At 43.7% G+C, this 19569-nt stretch overlaps 1 protein-coding gene across 1 annotated transcript in view; it reads left to right on the plus strand.

The window, feature by feature from the left end:
* Window positions 1-2319: 2319 nt before the first annotated feature.
* ANXA5 (annexin A5) overlaps window positions 2320-19569 on the plus strand; it is a 189006-nt gene continuing 171756 nt past the window's right edge. Inside the window, exons 1-2 of the mRNA XM_069242561.1 lie at window positions 2320-2479; window positions 3336-3386. Of these exons, the coding sequence (XP_069098662.1) occupies window positions 3372-3386 (15 nt within the window). The 5' untranslated portion in view covers window positions 2320-2479; window positions 3336-3371. The remainder of the gene's footprint in view (window positions 2480-3335; window positions 3387-19569) is intronic.

A 19569-nucleotide genomic window follows, 5' to 3' on the forward strand; every position in this document is an offset into this window, starting at 1 on the left:
TTTTGGCCATTCCCTGTCGAAGGCACTTGGCCCACCTACATAAGTGAGTTATCATTTTTACTGAGGGTCTAAGGGGAACATTGGGTGGTAGGAAATTTGGCCTGGTGCGGTGATCCCACACAGAAATGTGGGAAAATGTGATTTTTTAGCTACATTTGTGGTTTGCTGAGGGTTCTGGGTAAGAAAACATTGGGGGATCCACGCAAGTCACACCTCCCTGGACTCCCTCGGGTGTATAGTTTTCAAAAATGTTTGGGTTTGGTAGGTTTCCCTACATGGCTGCTGAGCCCAGGACCAAAAACGCAGCTCCCTCCCCCACCCACAAAAACAGGTAGTTTTGTATTTCATAATAATTTTGATGTGTCCAAATAGTGTTTTGGGGCATTTCCTTGCGCGGGTACTAGTCCTACCCACACAAGTGAGGTACCATTTTTATCGGGAGACTTGGGGGAACGCTGGGTGGAAGGAACTTTGTGGCTCCTCTCAGATTCCAGAACTGTCTGTCACCGAAATGTGAGGAAAATGTGTTTTTTGGGCCAAATTTGAGGTTTGCAAAGGATTCTGGGTAACAGAACCTGGTGAGAGTCCCACAAGTCACCCCATCTTGGATTCCCCTAGGTATCTACTTTTCACAAAGGTGCAGGTTTGGTAGGTTTCCCTAGGTGCCAGCTGAGCTAGAGGCCAAAATCCACATCTAGGCACTTTACAAAAAACAGGTCTGTTTTCTTTGGGAAAATGTCATGTGTCCAGGTTGTGTTTTGGGGCATTTCCTGTCGGGTGCGCTAGGCCTACCCACATAAGTGAGGCACCATTTTTATCGCGAGACTTGGGGGAACGCTGGGTGGAAGGAAACTGGTGGCTCCTCTCAGATTCCAGAACTTTGTCACCAAAATGAGAGGAAAAAGTGTTATTTTGGCCACATTTTGAGGTTTGCAAAGGATTCTGGGTAACAGAACCTGGTGAGAGCCCCACAAGTCACCCCATCTTGGAATCCTCTACATGTCTAGTTTTTAAAAATGCGCAGGTTTGGTAGGTTACCCTAGATGCCGGCTGAGCTAGAGGCCAAAATCTACAGCAAGGCACTTTGCAAAAAACACGTCAGATTTCAATGCAAAAATGTGATGTGTCCATGTTGCGTTTCCTGTTGAGAGCATTAGGCCTACCCACGCAAGTGAGGTACCATTTTTATCGGGAGACTAAGGGGAACACAGAATAGCAAAACAAGTGTTATTGCTCCTTGTCTTTCTCTAAATGTTTTCCTTCCAAATGTAAGACAGTGTGTATAAAAGATGTCTATTTGAGAAATGCCCTGTAAGTCACATGCTAGTATGGGCACCCCGGAATTCAGAGGTGGTCAAATAACCACTGCTTCTCAACACCTTACCTTGTGTCCATTTTGGAAATACAAAGGTTTCAGTGATACCTATTTTTCAGTCTTTATATTTCACCAAATGAATTGCTGTATACCCGGTATAAAATGAAAACCCATTGCAAGGTGCAGCCTATTTATTGGCTCTCGGTACCCAGGGTTCTTGATGAACCTACAAGCCCTATATATCCTCGTAACCACAAGAGTCCAGCAGACTTAACGGTATATTGTTTTTAAAAATCTGACATCGCAGGGAAAAAAAATGGCTGTTTTTTTCACCTCAATTTCAATATTTTTTTATTTCAGCTGTTATTTTTTGTAGGAAAACCTTGTAGGATCTACACAAATTACCCCTTGCTGAATTCAGAATTGTATCTACTTTTCAGAAATGTTTAGCTTTCTGTAACCCAGCATTGGTTTCACACCCATTTCTGTCACTAAGAGGAAGGAGGCTGAAAGCACAAACAATAGTAAGAATGGAGTACGTCCCAGTAAAATGCCAAAATTGTGTTGAAAAATTGGGTTTTCTGATTCAAGTCTGCCTGTTCCTGAAAGCTGGGGGGTTTAGCACTGCAAACCCTTTGTTGATGCCATTTTCAGGGGAAAAACACCATCAGCCTTCTTTTGCAGCCCTTTTTCCCCATTTTTTTTGTTTAAAACGAATTTTTTGTTGTATTTTGGCTAATTTCTTGGTCTCCTTCAGGGGAACCCACAAACTCTGGGTACCTCTAGAATCCCTAGGATGTTGGGGAAAAGGGACGCAAATTTGGCATGGGCTACTTATGTGGACAAAAAGTTATGAGGGCCTAAGCGTGACCTGCCCCCAAAGAGCCATAAAAAGGCCTGGCACCTGAAGGGGGGAAAGACCTGGCAGCGAAAGGGTTAAGAGCTCGGTACAGCCACTTAAAGATGCCTTCGGAAATCCTGTTGCACCGGGCCTCAGAGACCACAGATCCTCCGGCTGTAGCGCCAACAGGCCCCTCCCCAGGGTGTGGCCGGGAAGCGAAGCTGCAGTTCAGTTTACTTAATCTGAGCTCGAAGAGAAGCAGCATCCTCGCGGAGCTTGGCGCAGAAGGAAGCGACCGACCAGCTGTACTGTTCTCAGCTTCAGTGAGTACCTGTCAAGCAAGAGGTCGGGTGGGGTGAGGGACTCCCAGCGGATGTTAGGACAGACTAGGTGTGGTCGGGGACTCCCTGGGTTTGTTACATCGAGGTTTGCAGGGAGTACACACCCGTGCCGTCTCTTCCCCAGACCACTCTCCGATCTCGCTGGGTGTGGGTTTGAAGCAGCCAGTCGCTTGTGGCGAGACTTGTTTTTTTCTTTTTCTTTAATCAAACCGCTTTAAAGTTCGAATGGTTGGGTGCACGAGGAGAGAACACACTTTTCTGCTGAAATTGGAGGGTAACGAATCTTATAAACAAAAAGTAGCAAAACACACTGGAGCCGACGTGCGGGGACTGGTCTATAGTGTAGTTGGAGAGGGGAATGGTTAGTCTAAGAGGGTAGATCTGGCTGTGGGCCGGTAGGGAATTTAGGAGGGGGTTTGGGATGCCACCGCAGTAAGAGTATCTGGAGTAGGCTGTTAAGAAGAGTCAGGAGGGGGTAGGAAAATAGTACTTTATCTGGAAACGACGGGGATTGCTGGGTTTTGCGTATGGCAAAGTGAACGAGGCATCTGCTTTAGTGGGGTCTGAGTCCATCTTGACAGCAGATTTTGGAAATAAGGCACTTACTTTTCCGAGAACCATGCCCGAGTAGCTGGTCCAGTCCAAGGTTCTTTTGTGCATTCTGGGACATGTAGTTCATGGTTTATATTTAGCTAAACAGAGCCAGATTGCAACCCCCCTGCTTTAGAGGAGCGGTAGCACGCGTGGAACTTGGAAACTTGAGACCTCTGTATGAAACTGTGCACCTCCTCGATATGTGAACCGCGCCTTCATCCTTAACTGTGCTCTTCTTCCACAGCTCTCCTGCTTCTCCTCCTTCTGACCAGAAACCACCATGGCGCATTTCAAGGTGAGTCTCTCGTCGACGGTGCGAGAGGTGTCTCAACTTGCTCCCCTCTATGTACACCTGCAGGGCTTTTATTTCAAACCGTTATTTTTCTCTTGCTTATTTCCGTTATGTTGTAACCCGTACTCTTCAACCTAGCAAAATGGTCGCGCGCTTAGACGCACTGACGTGGCTCGTTTCCTTCCAGTTTTAAACAACTTTCTTCGCGTTGTGAATCAGCCTCAAGGATCCGGTGAGGAGCGAGGACTGGCTCCGATCCCTGGTCATGTGAACTAGAGTTTCCAACTTCCCGTTGGTTTTTGGCAGTCTGCGAATGTTTATTTTCATGTGGGTGCGGCGCCTTCCTTTTTTCCCTTCCACAGTAAAGGTTTTCAGCAGACTTGGGCTAAGCTTTGCATTGTGATTATTTGCAAAGTGGCTGAGCGAGTTCCCTTCTGTCGCTTTATTTAAGTTATCCGTTCTTTTTGCGAGTAGTTAAAAATAACAAAATTAAAACAATCGAATTAAGGACCCTATGCGCTTTTGGCAGTGTTGTTGAATGAATTTTCGAAGTGGGGGTGCTGGCTTCAATGTTACATCACCAAAGTAATAGTGATTGTGAAAAATGTAAGCATAGGGTGACCAGACGTCCCGGATTTCCCTGGACAGTCCCGGTTTTTAGAGGACTGTCCCGGTGTCCCGACACTTTTTATTTTTTTTATTTTAGATAAATGTCCCGTTTTTTGGACAAAGGTCAGATCATCTAGGGAAACAAAGTTAAAGACCCCTACAAAGTAATGTATCTGTTACTGTCAGGTAACACAGTCCCCTGTCTGCTCCTAGCAGAGAGACAAGTTGGGAGCAGAGAGCGGTGGGTGCAGGGTGGGAGGTCAAGCCATAGCTAATTCTATATGTAGTCTTAGAAATGTGTGTGTGTGTGTATATATATATATATATATATATATATACATACACCCCCATCCATGTATAGGCACACATTCGCAAAGCCACGCAAAAAACGGGACAGGCCACATATAAAAGTGAGAGTCGTTTTTAGTTCTACTTTTATGTCTGGCCTGCCCCGGTTTTTGACCATAAAATCTGGTCACCCTATGTAAGCATTGCACAAAGAACAGGCATAGCAAATATGTAACGCCAGTTCAGCAGGAGACTGGTAATGGTGTGGTATTTAGCCATTGGCGCATTGTAGAATATACTGTTGCAAATATATTACTAAAGCAGGGGTCTTCAAACAAGGGGGTGCTCAAGTGATCCATGGGCGGGATCCAGCCTCTGGCTAAAAGAAAGATTATGTAGATAATAGTGCCTTTTTTTGAGTATAAAAACGTTTATTAAAGTTATAAAAAGGTAACCGATCGTAACTGCAATGTTTAACTACGTCTAGACTCATTTAAACATTGCCAACTTTATAGAATAGTTAGGAAAATTTATGGAGGGGGGGGCGATTCCTCCCCTCTCCCCACTGGGTGTGGGGGGGGAGTGGTAGCATTAACAAGTTTGAAAACCATTGTACTAAAGCATCGTGGTGTAGCGCATGGGGAAAAAAAGGTTTTTTTTTTTTTTTGTAAATTGCGTTGAAATAAGAACACTTGCACTGACATACAGTTTTACTGATAAAACTATATAGCACGCAAAATATAACATGGGGAAATCAAGTTTCAGCAAATATTTATCATTTGCGCAACACCAAATACAGTGTATTGGTTTTCTTTGATCTTACCACATCCTTGTTTTCATCACACTATAGAATTACAGCCACTACTGACTTTAAGCTCCTGGGTAGCATGCTAGTCGTCGTAAAGTGCATCAACACCTTGTAAGGGGTAGTAATCACAATTTAAATGCAGTTTCAATTCATTTGTAGTAAAATGCAGACTGGACAACAGCTTTTTTTAAAGCAGGTATTTTCTTAATATTTTAAACCAGGTTAAACATATTAGAGCATTGGAATGCTGAGGGGTCTGTTGAAGACTTTGAGATGACTTAGGGCTCATGATGAATGGTGTAGGTCTTCTTCTATAACAATCCTGATTTGTCTTTGCATTTCTAATTTAGAACATTCTATCCTCAGTGGGTGTAATATTCTAATAGTGCTTCTGTCTTGTGCTATAGTGGTTGTGAAACACCCTCTTCGGCGTTATAGTCCCTGGCCTATGCCTCTGTCCTACAGCTGTAGTTCAGGGCCTTAAACGGCGGTATAACCCTCAACAGTCTGTTTATAAAGCTTTAACGCATGGCAATCTAGATGACAAATATAGCGGAATCTGACTGCACAGTCAATTTTGTAGAAATTGTTGACTATATTCTAGTAGGATTCAATCTCAAAAGGTGAAATGCACAAAAGGGAATTTGTTAGTGTTGCTCAATTTAGCAAAGAACAGGTTGTTCTCTGTGGTACAGTAAGCACTCTAGTGGAATAAGACACCCAGCACCTCATTGAACGAGCCGCAGACTCCTCCCACCCCTCCTCTGCAGAGCTAGGTGTTGGGTTACGTGACTCTGTCTGGAAAGTTCTGCTTGGCTGCAGTCACTTGATGAACTTTCTCTTGTCTTGTTTTCAGTTATTGTGTGTCCCACAAAACCTACGTAAATTTGAGGTTTTGCCCATGCAATCCCGCCTAGCTTTCACACAATGCTGACTTTTTTTTCTTTTTTTTCTTTTTGCTATCAAACTTATTGTTTTGGGGGGTGGGGTGTTTAACATAGTTAGTGATGCTGGCTCGAGCTTTGCTTTCATTGCTCACTTACACATACAAACCAGATAATGATAATTCTGAAAGGAGAACGTAAACCGCTGGACATGGGTTATTCAATGTAAGTGGGTGTTGTGATCCTTTTCCCTGGAGGGCAAAGGGTAAAAGCCTCAATTTATTGGTGGTTAACTCCCCAGCTTCTAAGCTTGAATGGCTGTCCTGATATCACGTCAGCCGCCATTCCTCCCTTTACACAAGGAGAATCCATCATACCGCTGTAGTTCTGATAACCGCCACCCACAAAAAAATGCCCATTTGTACCACCTATTGACAGACGTCTGCTGCCCAGTTTTTTATGCTGCTGGTGCAGGGTTGTATTTTGATGCACGTGTGACTTCAGACTGGGTCGGAAGCGTGCCCGTGCATGTGTTCTGCATGTGGTGACTGGTCACTGGATGCTAGCTTCTCATGTCTGTGCACTTGACTAGCAAATGACCATCTAGCTTCAAGAATTTCCTAAAGATCTTCTGGTTGTAACCAGTGCTTTTGTCTTTTAGTACGAATGTGTGTGTTATTTAACTCTTAAGTCTATATCCTGTGAGAGCAGCTTTATTACCATGTCCGAACAATTGTGTGGTTATTTTCAAGAAAAACAGGAAGTTGGCGGGTCGTGTGCTCGCCACTATATCTTGTCTGGCGTACTGTACATAATCTGCTCAGCCTAGAGCTTTGAGTGCCCGGAACTGATTTTGGGTAAATCGTAGTTTGTAGCAACAGCTCCAGACTAAAAAAAAAAAAAAAGATTCCAGTATGCCGCTGCAGCCCACAGATGTTAATGGACAATGCCTCTTGCCTTGCAACAACGAACACATGCGTGTGTCAGGTGATAAAGGAATGAGATCTTCATGCATCCGAGTTCAAGACTTGTAACAGTGACACAATGCAGATTCTGCTTCTGAAATACGACTACACCCAAGCTGAAACTGGTGAGTTTGGAAATAAATGGTCACTGGAGTCTGAGGCCATACAAAGTGCAGTGAGATGAATAAATTGTCAGCGTGGCTCTACATAATCGATTAAATATCTATCGCCCTCAGATTGAGCTAGCCTTTCATAATTCCCATAAGTCCTCTGTGCCTTTATCTCTGTAGTGCACCCTCCAGTTCTACGTCTCGTCCCTCTCCTGGCCTTTTTTATCCTCCCCTTTCTCTTTGTTTTTCCTTTTCATTGGTCTCTGCTTCTTACGGACATTTTTCTCTTGAGTTCTTGGCTTTTGTTTTGGCTCACCTCCTTCCCACACTCACTCTGCTCTCTCTGGGATCCACCCCAACCTCCTTTCATCACGCTTTGTCTGCACATCCTTCAAAAACAGGTGTTTAGTGTCTTGAAGGCTCACTCTCTGATGTGTCCACTTGAATTCTCGTCTCTGACTCTCTTTCCCTCCTTCTTTTTAAGCTTTACTACTTCTCATATATTTTTTTTTTTTTTCGGGGGTAAACTAGCACTTTTTCCTTGGATTCTGATGTCACTGTTTCTCATCCAGTGTAATCACGTATTAATTGGCTTACTTGATCCAGTTTCTATTGGCTTCTCTCCTTCTCCGTTGGCCTCAGTGGTTATTATTTATTTATATAATTTTTTTTCTCGTCATCTGCCTCTTCCATACCTTTGGCGCTGCTTACTCTGGCTTGCTTTCCCCTCTGTACTCCTCATTCCTTGGCAGGCTCTCTGGTCCTGTTTGCCAGCTCTATTTTGTTATACTCATTGGTGTTCACTTTTTCTCTGTACTCCTGTCTGCCCTTCCGTTATCTCTCATTTGCTCTCCATGCCATGTTCCGCTGTGTGTTTCTTTCCATCTGCTCTGTGTTCTCAAGGTATTTGTTTGCATTTTTAACTTTGGGTTCCTGGTCACTCGAATTGACTCACCCATCCTCTTCCCTCCCATCACCCCATTTCTCTCTAAACCTAATAACTATGTCAATTTAGACTTTCCTGCCTCGTGCACTATCCTTTGTGCTTACTGGCTTGCTTCTGACTTCACGGGTACTGAACCTTACCAGTCTATAGACCAGAGTCTCGAAGAAATTGTCTTGGAGACCCCTAACCACATTGTCACCACCAACAGTGTATGTTGTCTCCGGTGGGGTGATGTAGTGGATAGTGTCATCGGGGCTTTTCACTTGTTTTGGATTCCCCAAGTGAATCAAAGCTCCACCAGGAGGGATATTATCTGTGTGTAATGCAATGGTGGGATCTAGGTGATATGAGCAACATTATCTCTTATACCTATGAACATGCTTTATTATAAAGTGGGATCGGGTAAGACCAAAACATAGCAATGTTAATTTGGTCAAAGAATGGGTCCTAAACATGTGGACAACGTGCTTAGGCCTTGGGTTGCCTCCGTGGGGCCATGACCTTCATCAGAACCGTGTGTGGTGGATCCTAATTTTAATTGCTTTATTGGTGGAAATGTTTAGTAAGTATATTAACTGAAGATTCTTCTCTCACAGGCCTTAGTATGCCCAGACGTGGGCCCAGTGCTTCCCATGCCACTGGATTCAAGCTAGCCTGGCTGATGAGAGGTGAAACCCCGAAACCGGTCCCAGGATGCTTGTTTCCAGTCCAGGGAAGACCTGGCCCGGCAGTTCGGGCTGGACTGTTCCCATGCGGAACAGGGTAAAGGGTGATTTGCATATGGCTGGGTCCAAACTGGAATGGCAGCAAAAAAACGATGGATTTAGGCCCAGATATCTGTACTGGGGGTGAATGACATTGTTCAGCATTCTGTCCATCACTCGTTCTTTTTGCACTTATTAGGCTCTTGACAGTTCTCTGTTGTAGGCGTGATTCTGGCCTATAACTGAAAAGAAAACAGAGTTATTAATGTGTGGAACGTCTATTGTGCTCATTTACATTTCCCGAACTGTTGTTTTTCTAACACCCGATGTGAACAGTAAGTGTCTGCCACATATCTGTATGGGTACTGGTCCTGTGTGTGCTTTTTACTATCATCCTAAATTTAATATGGATGCACTGTAGCCTTCGTCCGGCTCTTTGGCTAGTGTGACATTGCCGAAGGTATATCTATAGCGTGTGGTTTTCCTGCTAACTTCGTTGTGGTGATGGGGCCGTGAATCTCCTAGGTAGTGAATTAAAAACCTGCCTTTGACTTTCATTCTCTGCCCTATCCCCTCTTTCCTTTAGGGACTTGCTCTATTGAGTTGCCTTTCATTAAAGATTTTCTTATTCCATGGAAGATTTTTCATAGCACCTAATATATGGCAGGCATTGTTTATTGTGTTGGAGGTAATTACATGCATATATAAACAAAGGAAGAATCAAATGTTGTTGCCAAGGGCCACACATAGCACAATGGGATGCTGAGGGCTGCCTACTTATAGTTGGTTACTTAACTGCATCTGTGGATATGTGTGGGCTGGCTAGTCTGCTCAGGTGTGACCTGGCACTTGTTCAAGTGACTTTTTTTTGTGTGTCCTTGGTTTAGTTGCCCATCATTGTGCTCACTGTCGCTGGTAAGACTTAGTTGTGTTGACGGTGGACCTTATTCTTTATTGGGTTGATGCTGTTTTTAGGACTCGGCTAGTCAGCGGAGTCTGCCTTGTGCCATTCCAAAACGGTCTCCCCCCACCCTGCTCAAATCCAAAACAGTCTGCCCAACTCGAATCCAATCTACCCCTCTCAAACCACATCATACCAATCCAACACTCACCCCACACCCCCTATTCGAATCCAATCCACCCACTCAAATGCAACCCACTGTAAACAATACAACCACTGCATTCCACCCACCCCACCCCAATTCAGTTTACCTTTACCCACCCCAATCCAAACTTCCTTAATCAAACATAGTCCAGTGCTTCATTTGAGCTGGTGGTTTCCAGTGGGGGGGCACCCACACTTTATTTATTTATTATTATTATTATTAGTAGTAGTGTGTGTGTGTGTGTGTGTGTGTGTGTGTGTGTGTGTGTGTGTGTGTGTGTGTGTGTGTGTGTGTGTGTGTGTGTGTGTGTGTGTGTGTGTGTGTGTGTGTGTGTGTGTGTGTGTGTGTGTGTGTGTGTGTGTGTGTGTGTGTGTGTGTGTGTGTGTGTGTGTGTGGTTTTTTTTTTTTTTTTTTTTTTTTTTTTTTTTTTTTTTTTTTTTTTTTTTTTTTTTTGAAGATACAACGTTTATTTTCTGCTTCAGGCTTTTACTGCAATCAAAAAATACATGTGGGGGAAAGACCGTGGAAGAGAAAAATGAAAAGGCTTCACAAAGGTAGAAAGCAAAAAGCTGCAAGAGTGAGCTGAAGGGGCAGGGTGTGGCTGTAAATGGATTAAAGAGTCCTGCAAAGGTTTTAGGAATATGCTGCCTCAGTATTCTGCGCTTGCACAACTAAATGCAGCAGCTATGTGTTTCAAAGGAGAACTTTGGGCACTGGTACGTTTTTATTTGCAAATTAAGCACTAATCCAATTCGTCCCACTCCACCACAATCCAGCCCACTCAAATCCAGTCTACCCCACTCTACTCCCACAATCCACCACACTCTGGCCCACCCTTCTCCATTGCAGTTAATCCAGTCCACCCCATCTAATCCACCCCCCTCAGTCCGGTTCACCCTACTCCAGTCCAGTAAATCCAATCCACCCCACTCTAGTTCAATCTAATCCACTACACACACATTCTCACTCTGTCAATCCACCCACCTTAACCTAATCAACCCCACTCCAGGCCACCACACTCTACTCCAATCCAATCCACCACACTCTACTCGAATCCCGTCCACCCTCTTCCACCCCATTCCAATTCACTAAACACCACGCCGCTTTGCCACTGAACTCTACTCCCCTCTACGACACTCTACTCCCCCCCCCCCCCCCCCTATTCTGATGCTATACTCCCAACAAATCCACTCTGAAACTCCATGCCACTAACTTTTAGCCATGCTGAACAGCAGCCACACTGGTGAACAGCATGGCAAAAACACATTGCCGTACCAATAACTCTTATAGATGAGGCCTGTTGGCTTTGCCAATGCTTGATTCTTGTGCGATCATCAGTTTTTGACGATTTTTGTAGTTCCTCTGCAATATTTTTGCTGAACGTGTGTCTTAGCAACTTTACTTACTTTTGCCACTGCACCATCTTTAAGTAGTTTGTAGTGCACAAATCTTATATTTATTTTACCCTGAACACAAGCAGATTCAAAGCAGAAAGTTTTGTTTTCCCTTCATGCGTTGATACATTGTTGTCTTGTTTAAATATCTAGCCTTCCGTACTTGTTGTGGTTTAATTGCCCCATAAATGGAAGTACACGCTGTTTCGTTTGGATTAGTGTTGGAAATCAGGGTCGCTTAGCATGGTTTATTTATGTCTTAGTTTGGTGATTCTTCGTTGGATTTTTTATTTTTATTTTTATTTTTTTTCCTTCAGGTATCTATTCGAGTAGTTGTTGCACATCGCGTTGTAGTTGAATGAATCATGCGCTATTGTGGTGTTGCAGACCATTTTGATACTGTAATACGCCATGCGTGTGGTGTGACTGACATGGTAGATAAAGGAAGGTCTGTTGTGTGCTGAGGGGCGTTCACAAGTCTGCCCTTCCACTCAGACCAGGAGCTCTCTTTCTCTGGCCGCAGAGACCAAAGGACCTGCTCTGAAACGGAGACTCTTCCTGTTTGTTTCATCCAAGCACAGACTAACTGTGCTCCAGGCCTTCTGATCTGTAGGGCAATATCCTGATCTGCTCCTTCAGGTTTGACCTCCCCTAGTGGTTCATTGAGAATGGTGATTCTGGTCCAAGGTCTTATCCCCTCACTGTTTGCTTCGAGGAGTCCCTGGGCTGCATCACTTTCAGCCACGCTTCGAGCAAGATGCGAAGCTCTACCCAGAAGCAAAAAGCAGAAATCAGTGGAGGGACACAGCTTCAAAAATAAAAGGAGGGAGAGCTCAATGGAAAGTGCTATGCTTACTGTGCTGGGGGAAGCCCCATGACAAATGCCGTCTGGCATACAGGAAAATCTTAAGTCTTTTGGCAGGGCGAAACAACTGAAAGGCAGACGAGGGGGAGTTGGCCACTTGTCTAGCAGACTCTGGCTATTTCGGCCCTATCCTGTTATACAGCATTTCTAGAATTTGACTTTCACAGCTAGAACTATTGATTTCGCCGATCCTTGTTTTTAATGTACCCTGGTGCTTAGCTGTAGAAAGTCTTGTACCTGGTAGTCAGTGTGCGTGTGATCTATATCTGGCTGCCTATCTATGATTGGGGCAACACTCCTCCTTCCTTCATGCACTGATGTTTGGTCACTTGCAAGGTTTGTCGTCGTCCTATAGTATTTTAGAGCATTTGGTGTTATCTGTTTAGCCTAATGTGCCTGCCTACTGGTATCTATTAATGGAAAAAAATATACATATATATTTGTCGGAGTAACTCGATTGATTTACGTTTTACGTAGATCTGGATCAAGCAGTCCCGGCCATAAAAACATATCTGCCATTTATTAGGATCCGTGCTGCACAGTTTCACTTGCATCATTCAAGAACGTTCCTTGTCCTCCTGCTTACTGTCGGGTTTAACCCAGAAATTCCGCTGCTGCAAGGGAATAAAAACGTTTCAAATTTCATTAGACCCCATGAGTGGATTGTAGCATGCTTGAATGTAAATATTTCCATATATGTATGTTAAAACGATTTCCACAGAGAAACAGCCAGGGATTAGTCTGGGGTTTCCCCATTCCATTGCCCACGTCGGCAGACGTGGTGTAGAAACTGAACCGAGCTCGAGCTGAATTGAATGGAGGATGCGTCGTTGGCTCTCTTCTACAGAGAGCTTCAGCTGTCCCAGGGTAGACCTATACTTCCAGTGGGATTTGGGACATCCTCTTTATCAAAATTGGATCACTTTGTTGTCCATCTCAGTTGTTTGCTTTTAATTTGATGGCTTTCTTTCTTATTCTTGTCATAGTGTTAGTCTGAAAAGACGTGTTGTACCTTTCCATTGCATATGAGTTGATAGACACAGGTGCCAAGATCCCCCATGTTGAGGGTAGGTCTGTCTTTGCGTCTAGAATGTCTGTATTACAGCAACAACTCGCAGTAAAGCCATTAGATATCACTGCCACATTTATTCTAAGTCCGGGTCATGGTTTTTTCACTGGGTTAAGAAGATTTTGCACGTTAAAACAACCAGCGAACAGTGCTTAATTTGTGCTTGTTTCCGGTGCTGAGCACCAGCACCTACTTTTGTGGGCCGGCACTTATTTTTCTCACTCAAGCTTTTACTGCGAGCAAAAGACATGCGGGGGAAGAGAAAAACGAAAAAGCGTCACAGTGGGAGAAAGCTGCAGGAGTGAGCTGAAGGGGCAGGGAGTGGCTGTAAATGGATTCAAGAGGCCCGAGATGGCTTCAGGATTACGCTGCCTCAGTATTCCGTAATTGCAGCCGCGTGTTTAAAAGGAGGGTTTTGGGCACCGGCATGTTTTTATTTACAAATTAAGCAAAGCCGTCGAATGTTGGTCGGGTGTTTCCGCTTGTTGCTGGCCAATTTTCCAGTTGTCACCACAGTTTACTTTCAGTATATCTACACGGGTTTCAGCAACAAGTTTAAAAAGCGTCTTTACCTCTTTGTTTTTACCGTTTATAGCTCAGTAACATTGACACTTATGTTAAAACTTTATTTCAGAGCAGTTTTCAAAATGTTTTTCACACTGAAATCTCAAACAGATTATTATATAGCCTACCTGGGAGAAGGAGTCCAATGCGAATTATAGTTTGATTTGTCCTGAGGTCAGGGTCGTCTGTCGGTGTGCGTAAAGGCTAAGGAATCGTTATAGCCACAGCATTTGTAAGTGAATTTCTATTTTACAAAATTAAATGAAGTCTTAACATGTATCCACTTTTTTTCTTCAATTGAAAACCAGTTAGTTCATTTATGCGCTTTAAAAAAAAAAACTAATTGGAATTCACGGAATCCACACGTTCTTTTGTGGGCTGCGTCCAGTGAATGGCTGCAGAAAGTCTGAGGTCATGTTTTATTTATTCGTCTTCTAGTTACACCACACCATTCAAGAAAGTTTAATTATTTACAGTAAGGTAACCTCCGTTCCCGCAAGTTTCAGTACAACAGCTCTAATATCGCCGCACAGGTGCACCTGCTGCTCCAAACGCCATCTTCTCTTTGGGCCATGGACCCTACGGAGGCTGAGGCTTTCTTAGCCGGACTCGTAGGCCAGGCTGTAATTGGCATAATTTTGCGTTACTTTTCTTAATGGAAATTCCCAAGATTACGCCATTGTGTTAAAAGTGGACTCCGGGGCATATCTCTTGCTTAATTTACAGCACCAAATGTCAACTTTGCTCTTCCGTCATTTTGCTGAAATTTCACGCAATTAAACAAAATCAAATTATGCACATTTCACACACCTCTACCCAAAGCTGATGTGTACAAAGACTTTGGAGGTCAGGCAGTTTTTTAACTCTACTGCTGTGAGCTTAAGGTTAAAAAAATAAATAAATAAAAAAACAATCATAATATGCTTACTTATCACCCCTCCCTCTAGTTAACCGGAGAACAGATCTTCAATCCTTTTCCCTACTGCAATTATTTTTGGATCCTTTGGCTAAGTGCTGCTGCTTCTATGTATGTATGTCTGTCTGAGTTTTTCAAACCAAAGATCTTTTGCAGGCTTCTTACTAATACCCATATCAGAGATGACCCCACCCCCTCCCGATTCACGGTTTAAAATAGGAAAGCAACATACTAATGCATCTTTTGAGTGTAAGTAGAATAAATACATGTTTTATTGTGCTATTGATAAAAATCGTGTAATTTAATATCTTTTATCAGAGAAACACAACAAATAAAATCGTTAATTACATTGTTTGAATCGGAGGGTGTCATAAATACAAAAGTGAATACTATTAATCTTGATTAATTCAGCACTCAAGCAAATCCACATAGCTATGATCAGTTACAGAATGAATAAAAACAATGTTAAAAATGACACTCCCAAGACCACCTTCCTCAAACACAAAACATATGATTCAATAAAATCGTGTTGTTGGTAATTAGTATCTCTGGCCTTGACTAAAGAATGGGAGCCTAAGTGAAACTACTTTGCTGCATTACATATATGTAAAGTACCTTTGTTACCTAAGAAAAAAACTTGCTTGTGTGCAATTCCAAATATGAGCTTTATGAACATTCGTTTGTAACATTCTCTTCATCTACAATTTAAAAAAAAAAAAAAGTTAACAGGTAAGGTATAAATGAAAGGTTCATGTCCACAATCAAGGTCTGCATTTGCCTAGGTAAATGTTAAAGGATTGTTATCTTTGCCTGAGCTTATATGCTGAAGTAGAAAGAAAATGCGTATACAACATTTTAATAGGTCTAATCACGTGATTGAAGGGTTGTTATACATAGAATTGTTTCCCCCCGGAATTGCCTATGATTGGATCACCCTGTTGACATTCTTTTCACTAGAATTCCAGACATTCAAGTTCTACTGATTTTTGTGATCAGCTGAGATGCCACACGCTGTATTTAAAAAAAAAAAAAAGATTTTTCCATTATTCTACTGCTTTCATTCCCAATGAAGCTATAGTCAAATATTGCATCCAGGACTCCTAATGTAAGAAATGTGATTGTTAGTTGAAGGAGGTAAGGACCAACTTAAAGTTATCCCAATCCTTGTGAGGGTGAAACACTAACGTCACTAAACCCGAGCTGAGCCGCCTGGTAGCAATAGCACAGAACAGATGGACTTAACATGGACGCAATGTGTAAAATATTCAGTACTATAACAGTAAAGCTGAAACACAAAACAGTAGAATCCAAAAATGAATGATAAAAAGTCAAATTGAATCAACCAGAAGACATCAAAGTGCCAGAAATGCAATGAGGGGAACCGGATATATACATTTTTAAGTAGAAATGGTGCTAGTAAGCACAATGTGCCAATGATAGACAGTAGTCGTTGAAGGACAGTACTGAGGTGCAATTTGATGCTGACCATGCTGGAACGCCAGTTGGGTATACCAACCAAGTTCATCCTGGCAAAATATTTTACCTTTTGGCTAGAGTACATTAAGTCCCAATCAACCATTATTCTTCTAAAGACCCCAGCACCTCAGGAAAGGCAGTTAGACTTGCAGGATTTTAGAGTCCAGGTCCAGTTGTCACTCTTCAGTTGGGCAGTTGCAGGAAAAGTCCTGTTGCAGCTTGTTGTATCCCTGGAGGTCAGCTGTATGAACCTTGGAGCCACTTACTGGTACAGGGTGCAAGTGAGAGGAAGTCCAGTTCCTCCAGGGCTTTATCTTGCAGACGGAAGGTTCAGTCCTCTTCTGGTCTGCCTCATGTCCAGGACTGTTTTGAAGTAGGTGTTGGAAATGCCACATTTATGCCTGGCACATGCTAGTGGGTAGCATTGACCTCTGGGCTTGCCCTAACCAACGAGGTAAAAGGTCCAGGGGCTAACTCTATCAACTTTGGGCATTTTCTAGATGGCAACAGGCTTCGGCCACAGTAAACTTGGGCACATGGGGTGAGTGTACTATGGTAATTCTAGTGTCCTACACTACCTAACACGAGTTTAAAGCATACCCTGTACTCAAAATACCCTCAAACACCGAAGTCTGGGAGAACAGTGGATACATAAAAATTGTCTTGGCATCCTGTCCTCGCCCTTTGAAATATGCCCCACGTGTTGTATTTAACACCTCAGCAGGCCTACTGTTAGAAATGGGGTCTCTGTTGGCAGCGGTATACACCCTTCTCCAAGTAGGGACCACAGTCCTAGTCTAGGTAATTCACACACAATCCAAATTATCCTGTGCCCACCCTCTGGTAGCTTGGCACTGAGCAGGCAGGCTTAACTTAGAAGGCAATGTGTAAAGTATATGTGTAGTAAATCATACAGTAACAATGAAAACACCACAAAAATACACCGCTCAGGATTAGATAAATAGTTGGTATTTATCTGATTGAAATATTGTAAAAACAATAGATTCAATAAGCACAGGTTGAAATATCACTTGTGCAGTGGGAGTTTTTAAATCTTAGGAATCAACTGTTGTCTCTTGATTACACAAAGTACCTAGTTTGCATCAAAAATAGCACGCACGGAGACCGCAGAGGAGGTGATGTGTGGGGGGAAAATAAGATGTGCATCGGATTTTCGGACGCGCCACAGACGTTGCGTCGTTTCTTTCTACGCTACAAGGGGCTTGCGTTGTTTTTTGGTATGCAGTCTGGGTTCCTCCCTGCGATGTGGAGATCTTTTTGACACCCAGGGATGATGTGGGGAAATCCTGGGAGTGCTGCAAGAAGTCACAAGCATTGTTGATCTTGTAGGGCGTTGCATCAAATTTTCTGTTCCACAGCAGGCACTTCATCGAATTTCCACTTGGGAAGTCTTGCTACGTCGTTCTGGTTCGCTGTGCGGCAATTTCTTGGTCGCAAGGCAGGCTGCGTGTCCATTTTCAGCGCACAAGGAGTTTCCTAAAGAGATGAAGTGTTTTTCGCCCTGAGACTTCAGAAAACAGGACTCCAGCTCAATCCAAGGCCTTGGAGAGCAGCCTCTAGCAAAGTCATAGGCCAGCAGGGCAGCAGCCCTTCTCAGCAAAGCAGTCCAGATGTGTCCTTTGGGTAGCCAGGCTGTTCCTCTTGACAGGTTGAAGGTTCAGGTCCCAAAGTGTCTGATTTGGTGGGGTCAGAGACCCAGTTTATATACCCAAAAATGCCTTTGAAGTGGGGGAGACTTCAAAGAGTGGTTTTGAAGTGCACAAGTTCCCCTTTCAGTACAGGTTTGTCTGCTGGGGTCCCAGTAGGGGATTTGGGAGTCCATTGTGTGAGGGCAGGCCACTGGGCTTTGATATGTAAGTGTCAGGCTTCCACCCTTCCAGCCCAGGAAGACCCATTTAATATACAGATGAGTGCAGGTGTGACTGAGTGTCCTGTGTTTGTTTGTGGTTGTCTGGGTAAAATACACAAGGAAGCTGTCAACCTGCCCAGATGTTGATTGGAGACAGGCTGTAAGGCACAGATGGTTTTGAAGTGCAGATAAATGCTCACTTTCTAAAAATGATTATTTTAGCTATGGTCATATTTGCCCTATGCATATTTTGGCTGTTACATTCTCCCAAGACTCTTAATAATCACAAAAATACTATATTGAGAATGGCTTCTGCATTGCAGTGGTGACTCCTTATCTGTTTGGGGGGGTGGGGGGGATAAATAACATAGATGCAGGGGGCAAAATGCCTGTTGGCAGGATGAAAAGAGGGAACTGGGGCAACAGGGGGCATGGGGGGGGGACCCCTGTTAATAATTTACAAATACATGGAGAAATAAATAAAACCGCGCAATCGCAGCAGGGCAGACATCTGTGCCCAGAGTGTGTCAATGTTTGCCCCATGATGAAATATCCACATATCGCCTCTGCCTATTACTGCTAATGGATTAATTGAGCAATGTTCATGGAAACACGTTTGGAGATCATGGCTTGCTGGTTCTAATGAGATTGACTAAGAATGTTTGAGAGTGAAAGTGAATGTATGTGTCAGAAGTCGGCTTTCTGTGTGGTGCACTAAAAAGAAGTGCTCCGTGCAGAGTCCAGTGGATCCCCATTTGGTTTGGAGATGCAAAAGTAGGTAGTACTAACCCTATAGCATGTGTGAGCAGTTAGGCTTATCAGGGGGTAGTGCTAAGCATTTATTTTACTCCGAGGCAATAACTGAGACACACACTCAAAGAATAAATCTGAGACCAAATTGGAAAAATACAACTTTTTACATATATATTTTAAACCCAAGAACTTCGTTATAAGGCAAGTACGTTTTTAAGCATAAGTTCTTTTCACTTGCAAAAGTAGAGACCAGTGCAATTTTCAGAGCTCTTCAGTGTTAACCTGTGGAAGGAAAACACATTCAGCAAACAAAAACTTTACGACAACCCATGGGACCAATCTTGTAGACTTAAGGTGAGTAAAGGGCAAGGGTCAGGACCACACCAACGGGTCACACTGGGCAGCTGGGTGCAGAGATGTAGTATTGCATCAGGTGCCCAATATAGTTCAATGGGGATTAGTCTCTGTGAATTTAGGCTGCAGGCTCTGGCTGGGGGGGGGGCAGTCGGGGACAACTAACAGGTAGGCCACACTTTTAGTTCTCTTCTCCAGTACCAACGGATGCAGGGGTGTCTTTTGGCATCAGGTTTCCTTGTTCAGAAGCACTCGTGGTGGTGGGGGAAGGGGCTCCTGTGGCCTGAGGCTGCGTCATGGAGTCCAGGAGGGGTGAAACAGTGGACTCGAGCTCAGGGAAGCTGGGGGGACGTCGTTGACACCAGAGGTCCACTTCAACTCGGGCCGATGGCGAGGGGTGCAGTGCTTGAGCCGTTGTGTTCTTTTACCACAGAAGCTGCAGGAGAGGGAGTGGGGGTCTGTGTGCAAAGGCTGCAGGAGACTTCAGGGAGACCAGGAGGGGTGA

The sequence above is a fragment of the Pleurodeles waltl genome, chromosome 1_2 (assembly GCF_031143425.1).
Source record: "Pleurodeles waltl isolate 20211129_DDA chromosome 1_2, aPleWal1.hap1.20221129, whole genome shotgun sequence".
Lineage (NCBI taxonomy): Eukaryota > Metazoa > Chordata > Amphibia > Caudata > Salamandridae > Pleurodeles > Pleurodeles waltl.